This window comes from Vulpes vulpes, chromosome 2, assembly GCF_048418805.1.
Source record: "Vulpes vulpes isolate BD-2025 chromosome 2, VulVul3, whole genome shotgun sequence".
Lineage (NCBI taxonomy): Eukaryota > Metazoa > Chordata > Mammalia > Carnivora > Canidae > Vulpes > Vulpes vulpes.
This window is the reverse complement of record NC_132781.1, coordinates 129,973,142-129,989,468: the sequence shown is the minus strand read 5'-3', so window position 1 is coordinate 129,989,468 and position 16,327 is coordinate 129,973,142. Positions and strand designations below refer to the sequence as shown.

General features: G+C 38.1%; 1 protein-coding gene across 35 annotated transcripts in view; it reads left to right on the top strand.

The window, feature by feature from the left end:
* Positions 1-16,327, top strand: part of PDE4D (phosphodiesterase 4D) — a 1,410,178-nt gene that overhangs the window by 1,370,624 nt on the left and 23,227 nt on the right. The window contains exon 1 of one of the 35 annotated variants that reach the window (XM_026019013.2): positions 15,433-15,909. The exons of the other annotated variants lie outside the window; for them this stretch is intronic. Coding sequence (XP_025874798.1) covers positions 15,862-15,909 — 48 coding nt within the window. The 5' untranslated portion in view covers positions 15,433-15,861. Of the gene's footprint in view, positions 1-15,432; positions 15,910-16,327 lie in introns of those variants that run through there. 35 annotated transcript variants of the gene reach the window in all.

Below are 16,327 nucleotides of genomic sequence, written 5' to 3'. Positions count from 1 at the left end.
GATTTGGAAGGGCTTTACTAGTTTTCAATAAAGAGATAAAATGCTGTCATGGGTGCTTTACATATATGTTAGGTGTCATTTCCTTATTTGTAAGGCAACTTTGTTTCACAAAAGAGGTTAAAGGCTTACAAAGAATGAAAAAAATTATAATTCTGTTAAAAGAGTATACAGAAATTAGGTTTAGGAGAAATGAAGTTTTGAACTTTTTTTTTGAGAGATTTGCTCAAAGGATTTCATAAATTAGGTATTCAGTAGATATTTGCTGATTTGTGCCTACCCCTTTTAAAATAAGCACTGATCCTCTTGTATTTTTTTTATTTTGAATATTTCAAATCTGTCTCAACAATATGCTCTGATAAGAATGAGACTAATTAACATTATCTTAGGCATAAACTTTGATTTTGTTCCTTGTTTTCTTAATCATATATTCTCAGCATGGTCCTTGAGATCTCCATAAAGATAAGTGATAGTTAGGTTTCAAGAAATCCTAACAATGTTTTACTAGAAATTTCCTAATTTCTTTACTATCTACATCAGGAAAAGATTAGTTTTTCTCCTGGAAGATATTGTTTGGGCCTAAATCTTAATTTTTCTCTACAGTGTTAATGAGCAGTAAAAAATGATGAAAGGGTACATAGTAGAAGAGACAAATAGAAAACTTGCATCATTACAGATGAAAGCAAATTGTTCTCTCAAAAGTAAAACTTGGGCAGCCTGGGTGGCTCAGTGGTTTAGCGCCACCTTCAACCCAGGTTGTGATCCTGGAGTCCCAGGATCGAGTCCCACGTCGGGCTCCCTGCATGGAGCCTGCTTCTCCCTGTGTCTGTGTCTCTGCCTCTCTCTCTCTCTCTGTGTCTCTCATGAATGAATGAATGAATGAATGAATGAATGAATGAATAAATAAAGTCTTTTAAAAAAAGTAAAACTCAGCGGAAAGATTAATTACTTTTTGCCCCTTAGCTTTCTTTTCAGTGTAACAGTTTAATATCCCTTTGTTATGTGTGAGAATTCTTTGACTACATGTGGTCAGGAAACGCTGGTATGTAACTTTCTAATATAAGGCATGCTTCTGGTGTTCTCTCATACTTCAGACCTTAAATTTCTAACTTAGTCCCAAAAACGGTACACTATATGCCAAAACAGGTTGTCTCATTTTTAAAGATGCGGAACTGAGGCTCAGACTTGTATGAGATCCATGAGCTTCTTAGTATAAAGATATAAAGATAATTACTTTTCTGAATGTAGCATCTAGGGGGAAGTTGGGGAAATAGAAAAGCAAGTGTTTTTTCTGAAGCTAATTTTCAAAATATGTCCTAATATAATTTTTTACTGAGTACTGGATTCCAAAATAGCAAGAAAGGTTTCAGCAAAATCTAATTCCTAGAGAAGAATCCTATAGGGCACCTTATTCTGCTTCCCTTGTTCTCTGTGTCATGTCATATTGGGTAGACAGGACCTAGTTTCCTGCTCCTAGGAAGCAGGATGAATTGGTGAGACAGAGAGCTTGTTAGGTTGGGAGTAAACCTAGCGGGCAGGTAGTTAACAGGGCACAGATATCAAATGAAGGGTAATGGGGTCCATGGGATTAGAAGACCAATTAGCAAAAGGAGATCTGAGACCCTGAACTGGCAAGGGATGTGGGTACAACTGGATGGGATGAAGCTTGAATAACGGTGGGGAGTGTGACCGCAGAAGGTATAGGATAAACTCTGGGAAGGCATAAGCAGATGTCAGGATTTTTAAAATTATCTGTTACTGTGAGGTTGCCTTGGAGTCTGTTTTCTTAGTGGGGGCAAAATGGAGGGGAGTGAAGAAAGACTCATGGATAGAGTGAGGAGTGAATATTGAAGGAAGGAAAGAGAAAGACCTGACTTTTCAGACAGTGAAATGAGGAAGAGGAGGTATGGAAGAAGGAGTAATCTCTGACCAAGCTCACCCAGGATCAGGGCTTTCCTTGGCTACAGGCAGACTGATGAACGAGTTCATGTTCCTGCCTCCTTCCCCCTGGAGGGTGAAATCTGGTTGAAATGAACCTTTGGGACAGACTTGAAGAAAAAAAGAAATCCAGATGGGTCAGGGTGAGGGTGTGAATGTTTAAGGGAGAACAGTCAGCTGTGGGGATAGGGATTGGGGCAAATGACTGGAGAGGGCAAATTCACAGATGAAGTGCATTGCATGAGGCTAGAGTCGTTTTTAGCATCAATAGCTGGCATCCTCTCCTTCACCTGTTGCCTCCTTGAGTCATAGCCCAGTAGCAGCATGGGTGGATTGTCACATCCAATGCTGGGCCATCCCCTAAGGAACTGGCTGCCTGAGAGTGAGGACATGAGACAAAGTACAAGCTGGAACAGGGTGAAGAGAGACTGTGTCAAAATAAGTATAGATTAGTTCAGTCTAGTATACTGTAAGTTATTAGATGCCAAAAGAGAACAGAATAGCAGGTGACAGTATGACCCCTCATCTTTAAAATTCTGCTGTAAATCTCCTACTAAATTCCAGTGAGCTTAGCAATTCCTCTTCTGTATTACTCCGCACTAGAGTTGTGACCTTGGATAATAGCTTTAACTTCTCTGAACCTATTTTCTCTGTAAATCAGGACTAAAAAAATCTTATCTCAGAAGCTTGTTGTATGAATTAGATGAAAACCTACCTAAACGTGTGTATGGAGTGGTACACACAAGTTATAGGGTCATAAAGTGGCTTATCTTTAGTAGGGGATGGGGATTGGAACTATTAATAAACTTAAAAGGTGAACTTTATATGCTGCCATATAGGTAACCCAATGCAACTGGAGCTTGAATCAACAGGCCTGGGCGAAAGAGCTCACAGAGTGTGCCTTTGAAATCCTGATACCCAGTCATGGTGATTTATGGGACCTCACTAGCTTGCATATGTGATAGCCCACTGAGTTTGTTTAGTTTTAACTCAGTTACCTAGCACTCTGTGATAGCATATTTTTATTTACACACTCACTGACCACTTAATTATAATTACCTTGAAAGAATATGTATGAAGGCAGCCATGAAAGAAACTTTTATGAGAGCTGTGAAGAGTCTCCTATAGATCTTCATTCCACTGTGTCTAAAAATAGGTGCAGCGCTTATGCTTCACTTCTTCCTCACCTTCGAAGACCTTCAAGACCCCTCCGAATGATTTTTGTGATTCTGTGAAATACTGAGATTATGATTATTAACAAAAGTGTCAAATATCAATCATATCAGGTAACTAGGTGTCTCTTCTTGGGGAAAATAGAAACAGGAACCAAAAATAGACTCTTTAATCATTGCATGGATTTAAAATGACAATCTAGCTGCGAAACAGAGGAGTGGATGAAATCACCTTGAACCTAGTTTCAGCCCATGATGGAGTCTTAGTCATAGATCACAGCAGAGAGAGAACAAATTCCCCAGCCATGTAGTTGTTCTAAGAGTTGAAAATGAATCAACGAATAGGTGATTGATCCCTTTCCATTTTCTACTTACTCTCAGCCATTTTGCAGAGAAATCAAACTTTGGTATGATTACTAAAAGTTGTATTTTTTCTTCTTTTTTTAATTTCAAACATCCTTAGAGGTAAAAGAAATTTGTGAGATCAGCCTGTTCACCTCCTTAATTTTAAGATGTAACAAGGTACAGGAAAGTTGAAGTGACCTGGAACAAAATACTACTTTATTATTTTTTTGTCAAGGCTTTTATTTCTGTGGCAAACAAAAATTTTTTGTTGCCAAACATAAGACTTTTGAATGAAATGTTAGGTTTTTATTATATGTTTGATCCTTAACCATTTTCTAGACCAGATACCATTTTCATGTGGCAAATACATCATTAGGAAGGTTTTTTATTTGTTTGTTTTGTTTTGTTTTTGCTGTTTTGTACCAATTGTTTCGGATAATCACAGTCTGGTATTTAGGCTTTCACTAATGGGTTTTTGTTTTTGCCTGGTTACTGTAGGACGTGTGTCTGCTCCAAAGGTCTTTAGAGACAAAATGAGATTTTTGTATGTGTGTTTTTATTCAGATAGATAGTAGATAGATAGGGAAAGAAAGAAAGAAGAAAGTTATGTAGATATACATACTGAAAATATAACTAATCATATAACTAAACCTGTTGTGTGTTAATGTATAATAGAGTAGTACATGGTATTCCGGTCCTGTAGAGAAGTTTAAAATGAGTTCAACCCTGAGGACCAAAATGATTGGGAAGCATCCCAGAAAAAAGTGTTATCTAAGTTAGATTTTGAACATGGAGGATTCATATGGGTTACTAATAAAGGAAGAGATGGTTTTACAGGAGTTAGATGAGACAGGGTAGGATGGGGTACTACTATAGACTTCACTTTATTGTGTGCTTGTGGGAGTGGGCAAGTAGTGGGTGATTTGTGAGAATGAGACTGCCTAGAACAGAAAATCTAATGCTGGGAACAGAGGCAGATCTGAGAAATGTGAACATGGGGCCACAGTGAAGAGTACCTTCACTGCCAGACTAAGCCTATAACTCTTCTGTCACTTTTACTTACATCCTCCAAATCTGTACCTCCCCCAGTCTTCTCCATCTCAGCAAATGGCACAAGCGCCCATCCCAGTCACATGCTGATCATACCAGAAATCTAGGGGCTGATTCTTCCCTTCTCTTCACCATAGTGTTCATTCAGTTCATCAGGTCTGGTCAGCTTTTCCTCTCCTCTTCTCTCTGCTCTGGCCCTCTGTAGACCATTCTCCACAGAGACAACTTTTAAAAACGTAAATCACACTACATAATTCAGAATGGTTCAGTGATATCCCACACTCCCTGCCTGAGTTACAAGGACCCACATGATCTTTATTGCCTTGACGTACTTTTAATCTGATTCTGTGTACCTGTCCTCCCTCATCCCAGTTGTGTTTCTCTGTTCTTACTGGGAATGCTCTGCCCCAGATCTTCTGGCTGGTTCTTTCTAGTCTATTGGGTCTCATGTCAGGTACCACCTTCTCAGTGCTGCTTTTTCTGTTTAGTTGAATAGTCAAAGATCGTGGTATCACATTACTTCTTTCCTTCTATTCTGTATGTCTCCTGCTCATTTTTTGTCTTTTTACCCCAAGAGTTCACGATTTACATGTTCAGGGAATTCTTCTGTGTTTATACTATATCTTCCATGCTTGCACATAGTAGCCATTTAATAAGTAATTATTGATTGATAAGTAAGTATTCTAAAACAATTCATTATCAGATACTTAAAGCCTTTTGCTTTATACAGAATTATCAATTTTCTTTTCTATTTTCTATTTTTATTTTCTTGAGACTCTGGTATTTTTGTTTGGTTTTATTTGTTAATAAATGGGAAGGGAGCAAAGTGTCAGGTAGTAGAATAAGTTTGAAAATACTAGGTTCAACAAAACAAAACAGGGTTACACATATTATTATGGTCTTTTGCAAAACCTTTAATATGCTAATGTATACAGTCTCCAAGAAGGCTAGCACTATGTCAAAAGGCTAGCACTTGACACTGGATGTCTTCCTTGAGAATTATCACATCAGACTGCTGTTCATTATAACACATTCTGAAAACTGCTGCCTTAGAAAAACCCATCATAACAGGGAGAAAGACACACTGCTATATTGAGTACAAGGAGGCAGATTTATACTGACTATAAGGAGAACAGGCTATCAACCAAGGACTCAGGAAAAAAAAACTGAAAAAGTGATGGAAGGATTCAATCTCTAACAACTGGCACTGTGACCTAGAGTGAAAAGACAATAAATATCTATTGACTGTTCATCAGTGAGTGACTAAAGGTGGCCCAGGATCACTATTAAATCATTACATTAAGATGATTTGTTTGTTTAAGAAAGCATGAAAATATCTGAAGTATTCTGGGGAATGTTTCATTCCAAAGAATTAAAAGTAAAATATTATTACTTATGAGAACATTTCACCTGTTACTATATTGCCTAAAGGATTTGAATAACTAGGAATTTACTATATATTGCATTATTCAAAGCTAACATGACCCTTACTAGACAAAATATATGCCTATTTAAAAAAATAAATTAAAAAATATATAGATGCCTATTTGAGATATAATGGTGGAGCTCTTAGAGTAAACATGTTATTTTACTGTATATAATTATGCTTGAGTTTGGTGGGTTTTTTGCTTTGTTTCAGAGCCCGACAAAGGGCTCAATCCATGACCCTGAGATCAGGACCTGAGCTGAAATCAAGAATCAAGAGTCAGACACTTAACCTACTGAGCCACCCAGGCGCCTCACACTTAAGAATTTTGTTTCATTTCTCTTTAGACGAATTTGGAATCAAAGTAATTGGGTAACATTACCTAACATTTTTTAAAGTCCAGTTTTGAGTTATAATTTACATATGGTAAGATGTCCACTTTTTAGATCTAGTTGAGTGCATTTTGACAAATGTATATAATTGGATAACTACCACCACAATCTAGATATAGAATATTTTCATCACTCAAAAAGAGTTCTCATACTCCTTTTGTACTCATTCGCCTCTCCCTACCAGCAGTTGCTGGCAACCAGTGATCTCATTTCCCTGTAGTTTTGCCTTTTCCAGAATGTCGTATGAATAAAATCATACAGTTATAAAAAGCCTTTTGTCAGTGGCTTCTTTCACTTTGGGTAATGCTTTTGAGATTCATCCACTAATAACACTTTTGAGATTCATTCACTAATAGTACTAATAACACTAATAAAACTATAGGGATCTCATTTCCCTATAGTTTTGCCTTTTCCAGAATGTTGTATGAATAAAATCATACAGTTATAAAAAGCCTTTGTCAATGGCTTCTTTCACTTTGGGTAATGCTTTTGATATTCATCCACTAATAACACTAATAACTAATAACTAGTTATTAGTGCATGTATTAGTAATTTATTTTTATTGCTTTCTAGTGTTTTATGGATATACCACAATTTGTGTATTCATTTGCCAGCTGATTAACATCGGGGCTATTTGCAGGCTTCAACTGTTATAAATAGAATTGCTGTAAACATTTGCATATAGACCTTTGTTATGGACAAATGTTTTCATTTCTTTTGGGTAAATAACTAGGAGTGGGGTTGCTGGAACATGTAGTGAATGTAATGGTTAACTTTATAAGAAGGTGCCAAACTATTTTCCAAAGTCACTAGCCCATTTTGCAGTCCTGCCAGCAGTGCGCGTGGGTTCCATTTGCTCTGCATCCTGGCCAGCAGTTTTGTATTGCTCATATCTTTCATTTTAGCTATTCTAATATGGAGTAGCATTACATTCTGGTTTTAATTTTTACTTCCTTAACGACTAATGATGTTGCACATCTTTTCATGTGCTTACTGATCTTTTTAAGTTCTAAGAATTTTTATAATTCCAGATAAAAATCTCTATCAGATACATATGTTACACATAGATTTTTCTACAAGTCTATGGCTTATTGTTCTATTTTCTTATCAGTTTCTTTCAAAGATAAGTTTTGATGAAGCCTACTTTACCATTTTTGTCTTTATGTTCATGCTTTCTTGTGTTCCAAGAAATCTTTGCCTGTCCCAGGATCACAAATATTTTCTACATTTTCTACTAGATGTATAGTTTGAGATTTTAGATTTAGTTCTAGGATCCATTTTGAGTAGATGTATACTATCATGGTGCAAAGTAAAGATGGAAGTTCATTATTTTGTGAATGGATGTCCATGTATTTAAGTGCTGTTTGCTGAAAGGAATACATAGCCCAAGTTTTTAACTTAAAATTAATTTAAGATCTACAATAAAAATGGTGTTGATAAAGGACTAAATATGTATTTCCAAAAATCTGCCTATTTGCTTTTTTTTAATCATTGCTTTAGGAGAAAGGTAGTCTCTGTTTAAATTATTTTCACAAAGCACAGCATGAAATACAGAGGGAATATTAGTATTTTACGGTGATTGTGGTGGCCATCATAAACATGAAAAATTGGTATTAACTTGGGATGGTTTAAGTGAATAGGAGGTCCTAATTTTCCCTGTAAGTAGAAAATCTATATTCAGGGCACCTGGGTGGCTCAGTGCTTGAGCATCTGCCTTCAGCTCAGGTTGTGATCCTGGGATCCTAGGATCGAGTACTGCATCATGCTTCCTGCAGGGAGCTTGCTTCTCCCTCTGCCTATGTCTCTGCCTCTGTTTCTCTCATGAATCAATAAATAAAATATTAAAAAAAGGGAAGGTCTATATTCATGCAAGATTTTGTGTGTGTGTGGAGGCTTCATTTATGTGAGGTTTGTGCACCCATTCATTGCCTTAATTTTCTTCATTGAAATAAAAATCCTTGGTGGATGTAATAAAGATGGTGACTGATGGTGATAATAGAGGTTTCAGCTAGATTTACTCAGTGGTTGTGAACATAGAAACTTTGGTATCAATTGTATATGATTCAAACTGTATCAGCAATTATAAAATACCATGCTAAGGAGACCATGTAGAAGCAAAGTTGCAGTACAGTTATCATGTTATTCTATCATTCAGTTAGATGTTATTTCATCTCTAGAGTACTTCTCAACAAAAATAAAGTTTTTTGTATTGGAACTTTTCTTTTTTAGTAAATGCTAGAGGTGTTTCTTACTTTAAATAAAACTTTTGGTGAAAATTCTCAAACTAGGTTAATGGGAGAATGATCCTTGGCCTTTTCAGATGATTATTACATTTTAAAAATCAAGCTGTAGTTCCTCTTAATCTTTGCTTCCATAATATTTGTTAGATAGGTTTTTGTTTTCTGAAACGTGTCAACTCCTAAGGAACAGAACTGTTCCTTAAATCGTGTTTGGATCCATTATCACTAGAGGGCGGTAAACACAAATAGATTTAGTGGATTTACTTGAGTTAAGGTGGTTTTTGTAATACTGGTATTCATCAAAGAAAGTATAGTTTTTATAATGTAAAAATAGATTTAAAATTCTGTTAAACAATAGGTTACAGATTAATTTCGGATTATTGCCTGCCTCTAAAATTATTTTTGTAGTGAAAGCAAAGAAACACTGAGTGATTTTTGAAACATTGGTGTGTTAATAGTTATTGTATTTAAATTTAACATTTGAAGTTTCCTTTTGCCTCAGAATTCTTCAGGGGACATTTAGCAACTAGATTTGCATATGTTAAGCAAAACAGTATTGGATATGTGGCAGCCCGTTTCATACAGATTTACTTCTTGATCAATAGTAATTCCTGCAACTTTGATCCTAAGTAGAACGTATGTAAAATAAATGTAGGTTGATTATAGAATAAAATGTTTTCCAAAGGTAATAGTCCTACTGAAAGCAGTGCTATTGCCAGGGAGATCCTTTAGGTTATAGAAATCTAAGAGTTTTTAATATATTTATTTTAAATAATGTTTCTTTAATATGTCAAAGTAGTAATATACTATAGCTTAGAATTTATGTTAATAGACATATTGTTTATAGGCTCTAGGCTAACTATAGATTAATGGCCTGAAATATTTTTTTGGCAATTTAGTGTATTCTGTAGTCGGACAGCCTAGGCTTAAATCCCAGCTCTGCAACTTGGCTTTGTGACCTTGGATAAGATACTTTGACTTCTGAGCCTCGGTTTCCTCATAGTTTGGTTTGCCTGTTTTTCTCTTCCCTTAATCAAAAATGTGTCTTATCTGTTTTAACATCTGTTGCAAAGTCACTAATTCGAGCAGTGGTTAGTAATATCAAAGACTTGACTCCATCAGCAGAATTTTAAGTATCCTGAAATATCCTAAAATACTCTAGAAAGTTTGATTGCATGGGGTATCCTTTAAGGACTGAGTAAATGAAGAATAAAAGAGGATTGGGATCTAGAGATTTTTGAGGAGTATTATTAGGAAAAGACAGAAAAAGAGACTGAATGCTGAAGGAAATTATATATTTTTTAAATTTTAGTACATGCACTCATACATTTGTATATACAATCATTTGGGTATTTGAGCACAGCAGACTACAAGTCAGTAAATATGGGTTCTAGCAAGAGCATCCGTGTCTCATCCATAGCACACTCCCACATGTGAGTGTTCACTGTCTTACATGTTAGGAGCGCTCATTTATCAGGCGAGGCTGCCTATCTTTGGGCACAAGCTTCCTGACTTCATAGTTAGTAGGATCCATGCTGTCCAGAAGATCTGACCACAGTAATAGGATCACTGGTTCTTTATTTCAGGACAATGTAAAAGCAGCACAAAGATTTAAGGATAAATTAGGGCACCTGGTTGTCTTCATGCTCTTCATCTCAGAGTCATGAGTTTGAGTCCTACACGGAGTGTAGATTACTAAAAACAAACAAAAAAATTTAAGATTAAGGATAAATGAGTCTATTCCTAAATTCATAACATTTATCAAGGAGTTTGTAAACACCTAATTATATGACCAACTCATAGACTATAAAGAGCAAACACTAAGAGAGACCTGGCCTGGCATGTCAGCCCTGGACATGGTTATAGAATTTTTAAAAGTATCAATCTGTCTTTTCACCTTGAAGTGGGGATAATGGCTATCTTACCAGCATTTTGCAAAGGTTAGCCCTAAGATATGTAAAGCTCTTGGTGTATGTAAAGCATAGTAGGTGTTTAACAAATGCTGTAACAAATTCTGGTTTTCCTATTAAAACTGTCAGAAGCAAAGTCTGATTCTAGGAATTATATTTCTCTGACCTCATCCAGATTTCTCCTCTGGATTGTCTAGAATCTCTCTGCTACCTGCTACTACTGTAGCGAAGGGGAGGAGCGTCTAGTTGGTCTCTAATGATGGGAAAAGTGAAATGAATTTTAATTTAGCTCAAAGCTTAAGAAAGGACAGATTTCAGGAGCGCCTGGGTGGCGCAGTCAGTTAATGTCCACCTTTGGCTCAGGTCATGATCCTGGGTCCTGGGATTGAGCCCCTTGTCTTCAGGCTCCTTGCTCAGCGGGGAGTCTGCTTCTCACTCATGCTCTCCCTCCCTCTCTCTCTCTCTCTCTCTCTCTCTGTCTCTGAAATAAATAAATAAAATATTTTTAAAAAGAGAAGGAAGATTTCTTATTACCTAGAAATGTGGAAACCTTCTTTAGTACTTTTTACTTGCTGTTATTGTAATTATTGTTACTACTATTATTATTATCTCCTCTACTCCAGCAGATGAGGGGTTACAGTTCAATCATTTGTGCCTGTGGTCCACTAATTGTTTTGGGAAATGTATAGAAAGAATAAGATACCTTTCTTGCCCCTGAATGAGGAGGCAAAGTTTAAGGCAATTGAAATAACTGGAACAGTGATTCTTAACACGAGAGAACATTTAGGAAGCTTCAGGATGCACAGGCTGGGGAGTCCTCCTGGCATTTCATGAGCTGAAACCAGGGAGGCTGGGTGTTCTGAAATACAGGGGCTAGTCCTTCCTCAAGGAGGAATTGTTCCATGTCCCAATAAACCATTCAAGCAGGTGAAATATTCATTTAGGATGATCTGAGCCTAGACACACAGCTACTTTTTTATATAAATACAAAATACATTTTTAAAAAATATTTTATTTATTTATTCATGAGAGACCAGAGGCAGAGACACAGGCAGAGGGAGAAGCAGGCTCCATGCAGGGAGCCTGATGTGGGACTCCATCCCAGGATCATGCCCTAGGCCGAAGGCAGGCGCTAAACCACTGAGCCACCCAGGGATCCCCACAAAATACATTTTTTGCATGATTTTAATACACACTCATTTTTTTCAGTAATGTAACCACACTGTATACTGAAGGAGAATTGTTCTTTGTTACATCTAGAACCTTTCAAGAGTCATTCACCATTTTGGAAGAAGATTGTCTTTCTCATACAGTACTCCTATATTCATTTCCAGGTTGCTATCATAGTCATGGTCATTCTCCATATGAGAAGAAGCAGAGCAAACACTTGCAAAGAATTTACTGTTAGTCCTTACAACAACCTGTAAGGTAGATGCTATCATTATTCTCATTTTCCAGATGAATAAACTGAGGAAGTTTAGATAACTTTCTCAATGTCTCACAGTTAGTGATAGTAAAATCTAAATTGACTACTTTATTATTTGATGTACTTGTTTACAAGCATTTATATTTTGCAGTGTTTAATATAATTTTATTTTTCCTTTATGTTACTGATAAGCCTAACATATGGATTTTTTTTAAGTGTCTACATAGGGATTATTTAGTATATGTATGGGTGTATTTAGTGAAGTGCGTATGTTAGATAAGTAGGAAATTTCAATCAGGATAAAAGTATTTGTTATAAAAAGAAAGAAGTAACTTAGTTTGAAGTTAGTCAAAGAATAAAATAGAATGATGGATGAATAGAAAGTGTAATTTGGAAGTAAATGACATTTTATGAAACACTTTGCTCTTTGGAAGCTCGCCAAGCATGCTCCCATCTCAGGGCTTTTAGTCATGGTGTTCTCCTCACAAGACTCCCCTTTCTCCACTGCCTTAGATGCTCACATGACTTGCTCCTTCTCTTTCTTCAGATCTCTGAGCATATGTCATCTCTTCAAAGAGGCTCTTCTTGAATATTTTATACTATAGGAACCTCCATCAGTAACATTCCATAGCCTCCTTCTCCTTTCTTTTTCCCCATTGACTTACCACCACATGACGTAGTATATATGTGCTGACTCAGTTGTTGACTGTAAGCTTCAGGTGGAAAACCTTGCTTTGTTCACTGCTGCATCCTCGTTATGCAGGACAGTGCCTGGCAGATAGTAGGAGCTTAATAAGTATTTATTAAATAAAGGAGCGAGTGCAAAATAGAGTGTGGAGAAGGGCTGGGATGTTTGTTTTTGAGATGTATTTTGAATGATTTAAATCTGACTTTTTTCTGAAAAACCAGCTTGAAGGAGATAGTAGAAGAAAAAGGGTATTCTAGGCAGTGAATTCAGTGAAAATTAAAATAGAATTGAGACTGTTAAATGATAGAGCTAGTAACAGAGCATGAGTGTAAAGAGCTGCTGGAGATAGGCTTGGAGTTGGGAGCTAGGGTCAGAAGTTGTCAGTATGGAGCGCATAGAGGCATAGAGGAATACGGATATGATGAGGCAGGTGATGCTGAGTTGTTAGGTAATAGCTTTGGAGTGAGGCTGAGGCTGGATTTGAGAAAAATTGGCCTGGCAGTAGAGAGAAGTATGGGATTAGAAGGAGACAGTCAAAGAAGATGAGCTAAGAAGCAGTTACGGTGTTTTCAGTCTGAGACACATAATGATGTGATGCAGTTAAAAGAAAACGTAATAAATTAAACACACGCACACAAGGTAAGCCTGGGAGTTAAAAAATCCAGTCACCATAATGGGATAGTTATCAAAATCTACATGACCGTTTTCATCATCATCATCATCACCTAATACCTATTTGTCACTATTTACCAGATGTTGTTTTAAGTGCTTTGCACATACCATCTCATTTAATCCTCATACTAATGGTTCTAGGTATGCATTGCTATAAAACAAATCACTTCAAACTTAGTAACTTAAAATATCAATTTGCTATTTTTAAAATTATTTTGTGGGCTAACTGGGTTTGCTTAGACATGCTCACTTTGAGTCCCTTGTGTAGTTTTAGTCAGATGGCAGCTGAGCTGGAGTCTTCTAAAAGCTCCACTGTCGGGATCCCTGGGTGGCGCAGCGGTTGGGCGCCTGCCTTTGGCCCAGGGCGCGATCCTGGAGACCCGGGATCGAAATCCGCGTCGGGCTCCCGGTGCATGGAGCCTGCTTCTCCCTCTGCCTGTGTCTCTGCCTCTCTCTCTCTCTGTGACTATCATAAATAAATAAATAAATAAATAAATAAATAAATAAATAAATAAATAAGATATTTAAAAAAGCTCCACTGTCAGGATGACTAAGATGGCCTCTTCACTGTCAAGTCTGGTTCTGGGTTAGGATGGCTGGCATAGCTAGAGATTGTCGGGCGCGCATCTGCTCTCCCTGTCTCTCTCACTCGCCACCCCCCTCCCGGTACTCTCGCGGCAGTAATGTTAGCTTGGGCTTTCTTGTGACACGATGATCTTAGAGTAGTCAGACTTGCTAACAGGGTGGCCTAGGGATCCTAATAGTGCATTCCAGGCAACCCAGGTGAAAGCTTCAAGACTTCTTGTGACAGCCTCCGCTTCTTGTGATAGCACTGCTTGTTGGTTATATAAGCCAGCTCAGATTCAGTGTAGGGTCGGGTGGCTCATTAGGAAGCACCTTTGGAGACTAGCTATCACAATAACCTAATTTTACAGAATGAGAAAACCAGTGCACTAAAAGGTGAGATTTGTCAAAGATTATGCACTAAAGGATTTGAACTCAAAGCCTATGTACTTGGTACCTGGGTGAACTTGGGAAAATAATTTTCTCTCTAGGTCTCACTTTATGTGGAAATGAGGGAATTGGAGGTGATGATACTGAAGATGCTTTCCGTTTCTCTCAGGCATTAAGCCCTTGGATTTAGATGATGGGACTGGGGATGGCAAAGAACAGTAAATGAAGAAGCATTTTATAAAAGATAAAACATGATGATAAAGTTGATGGAGGGACGGTGATGTAGATGGGGAACACGTCAGGGTTATTCAAGGATCCAGTGAGATGATTTCTATTAAACCCCTAATGGTGGCTGACTCACATGAAATGCCTGATGAATGGTAACAAAGAGTCACGGATTTCAGTCTGTGACACTGGGAAAAATATCACCCCACTGACTAAAATGGGAGTGGTTATAGTAGGAACTACTTTAAATAGAATAATGCTGTATTCCTCCCAGAGCCACCGCTAGCACCTTTCCTAACTTTGCGTGCAATCACGAAAATGTTCTCTCTTGGTCAAAATACAGATCTTCAAACCTGTACGGGGAACTCTGTCTTCCCGAACCGTAACCAGAGCTCCAGCTTTCACCCGCCCCTCCCGCGTCAGAATGATCATAAATCGTCCCCACTCTTAGATTTTTTAAGACCGTGGAGCTCAGTCGCTGTAACAATAGAAACAAAGGGAGCCGAGAACGGGGTAAGAAGTGTGGTTCCCAGTGTGAATCCTGGACCCCGCTGGCCCTTGCGGGCTGGGCCTGGGCCTGGGCCTGGGCCCTGGCGTGGGCGGAGGGAGACATGCTCCGGCCCGGCCGCGGGGGCGGGGCCCTTAATGCTGCGGGCCCTTCTCTTCGGAAGGCTTTTATTTTGAAGTTAGAGGGGAGGGTATTAAAATGCGTAGGAAAGACTCCACAAAGATTGGCAATCCCTATTTAAGAATGAACTGTGAATGTCGAGGAGCTTTCTGGTCGTTATTCATCTTCGGCGAGAGGGAAACCCCATTCATCTTTCCAGGCGGCAGCCTCCGCTGTTAGGGATCCCATTATTAAATGGCGTTTGCCGGAGGGGAGGAGGCCGCCCCCCCCCCCCCCCAGGTTCGCTCCTGCCAGCCAATCGCGGCTCAGCCTGCCCTGAGTCCCCCCCCCCCCCCTGGGAGCCCCGGGGCTGGACTGTGATTGGTGCGCAGGCGGGCTCCTGTGGGCGGGGCTTCTTGTCACTCTCCCTGGCTGCCCCGCAGCTCCTTATTTGGTAGCTTTTGACAGAACTAGTCTTTCTTGCAGCTGAGCATCTTGACATACATTATTCATTAAGTCCTGGAGCTCCGGGAGAAAAAGATGCAGACCCTTAGATCGTTAGATATTTCTTTATCACGTGAATTTTCTTTATTCAGAATAGTTGTAGAAGCCTGTTCCATTCTGGAGTTTGACAAATGGCATGTGTTCAATGGGAAGACGGCTGGATGGGATCTAATGCAGGGCTTTCTGGTCTATACTTAATTACCCCAAATCTTTAAAAACCCACCCTCTGTGGCTTGCGGATATTGTTAAAAGTGTCAAGGTTTTGAAGATATACGTGTTTTAGAACTTACTGTCTTTTTATATAATCAATTAAAAATGCCTGAAGCAAACTATTTACTGTCAGTGTCTTGGGGCTACATAAAGGTAAGGTTTATTTAGCTCCTAATTGCTGATTACATAACGGAGAGTTTTAATAGACTGCAATGGAGTTAAGCTTTCTTAGCAATCTTATTATTTTCCTTACATGTGAGCTACAGAAGAAATACATGTTTTCAGTGGTCAGGATAAGGAGAAATTGTATGACTTTTATTAGTTGTAGTTTGCATGTTAAAATAGCTTTTCAATGTGCAGTGGTTCTTCTCTTTGTCATGGGGTATAGATTTGAGTTGTCCTTTTAAATATCAAGGTAATCAAACAAAATAATTGGAAATAACCACTTGCACTGGTGTATGGGATCCAGTTTATATGTAGCACTTAAAGTTTATGAAAATTAATTTTAACTCTTTGAAAAAATCTATACTACTTTAACCTGATGACTATTTTTTTTTTCATCTTAGGATAT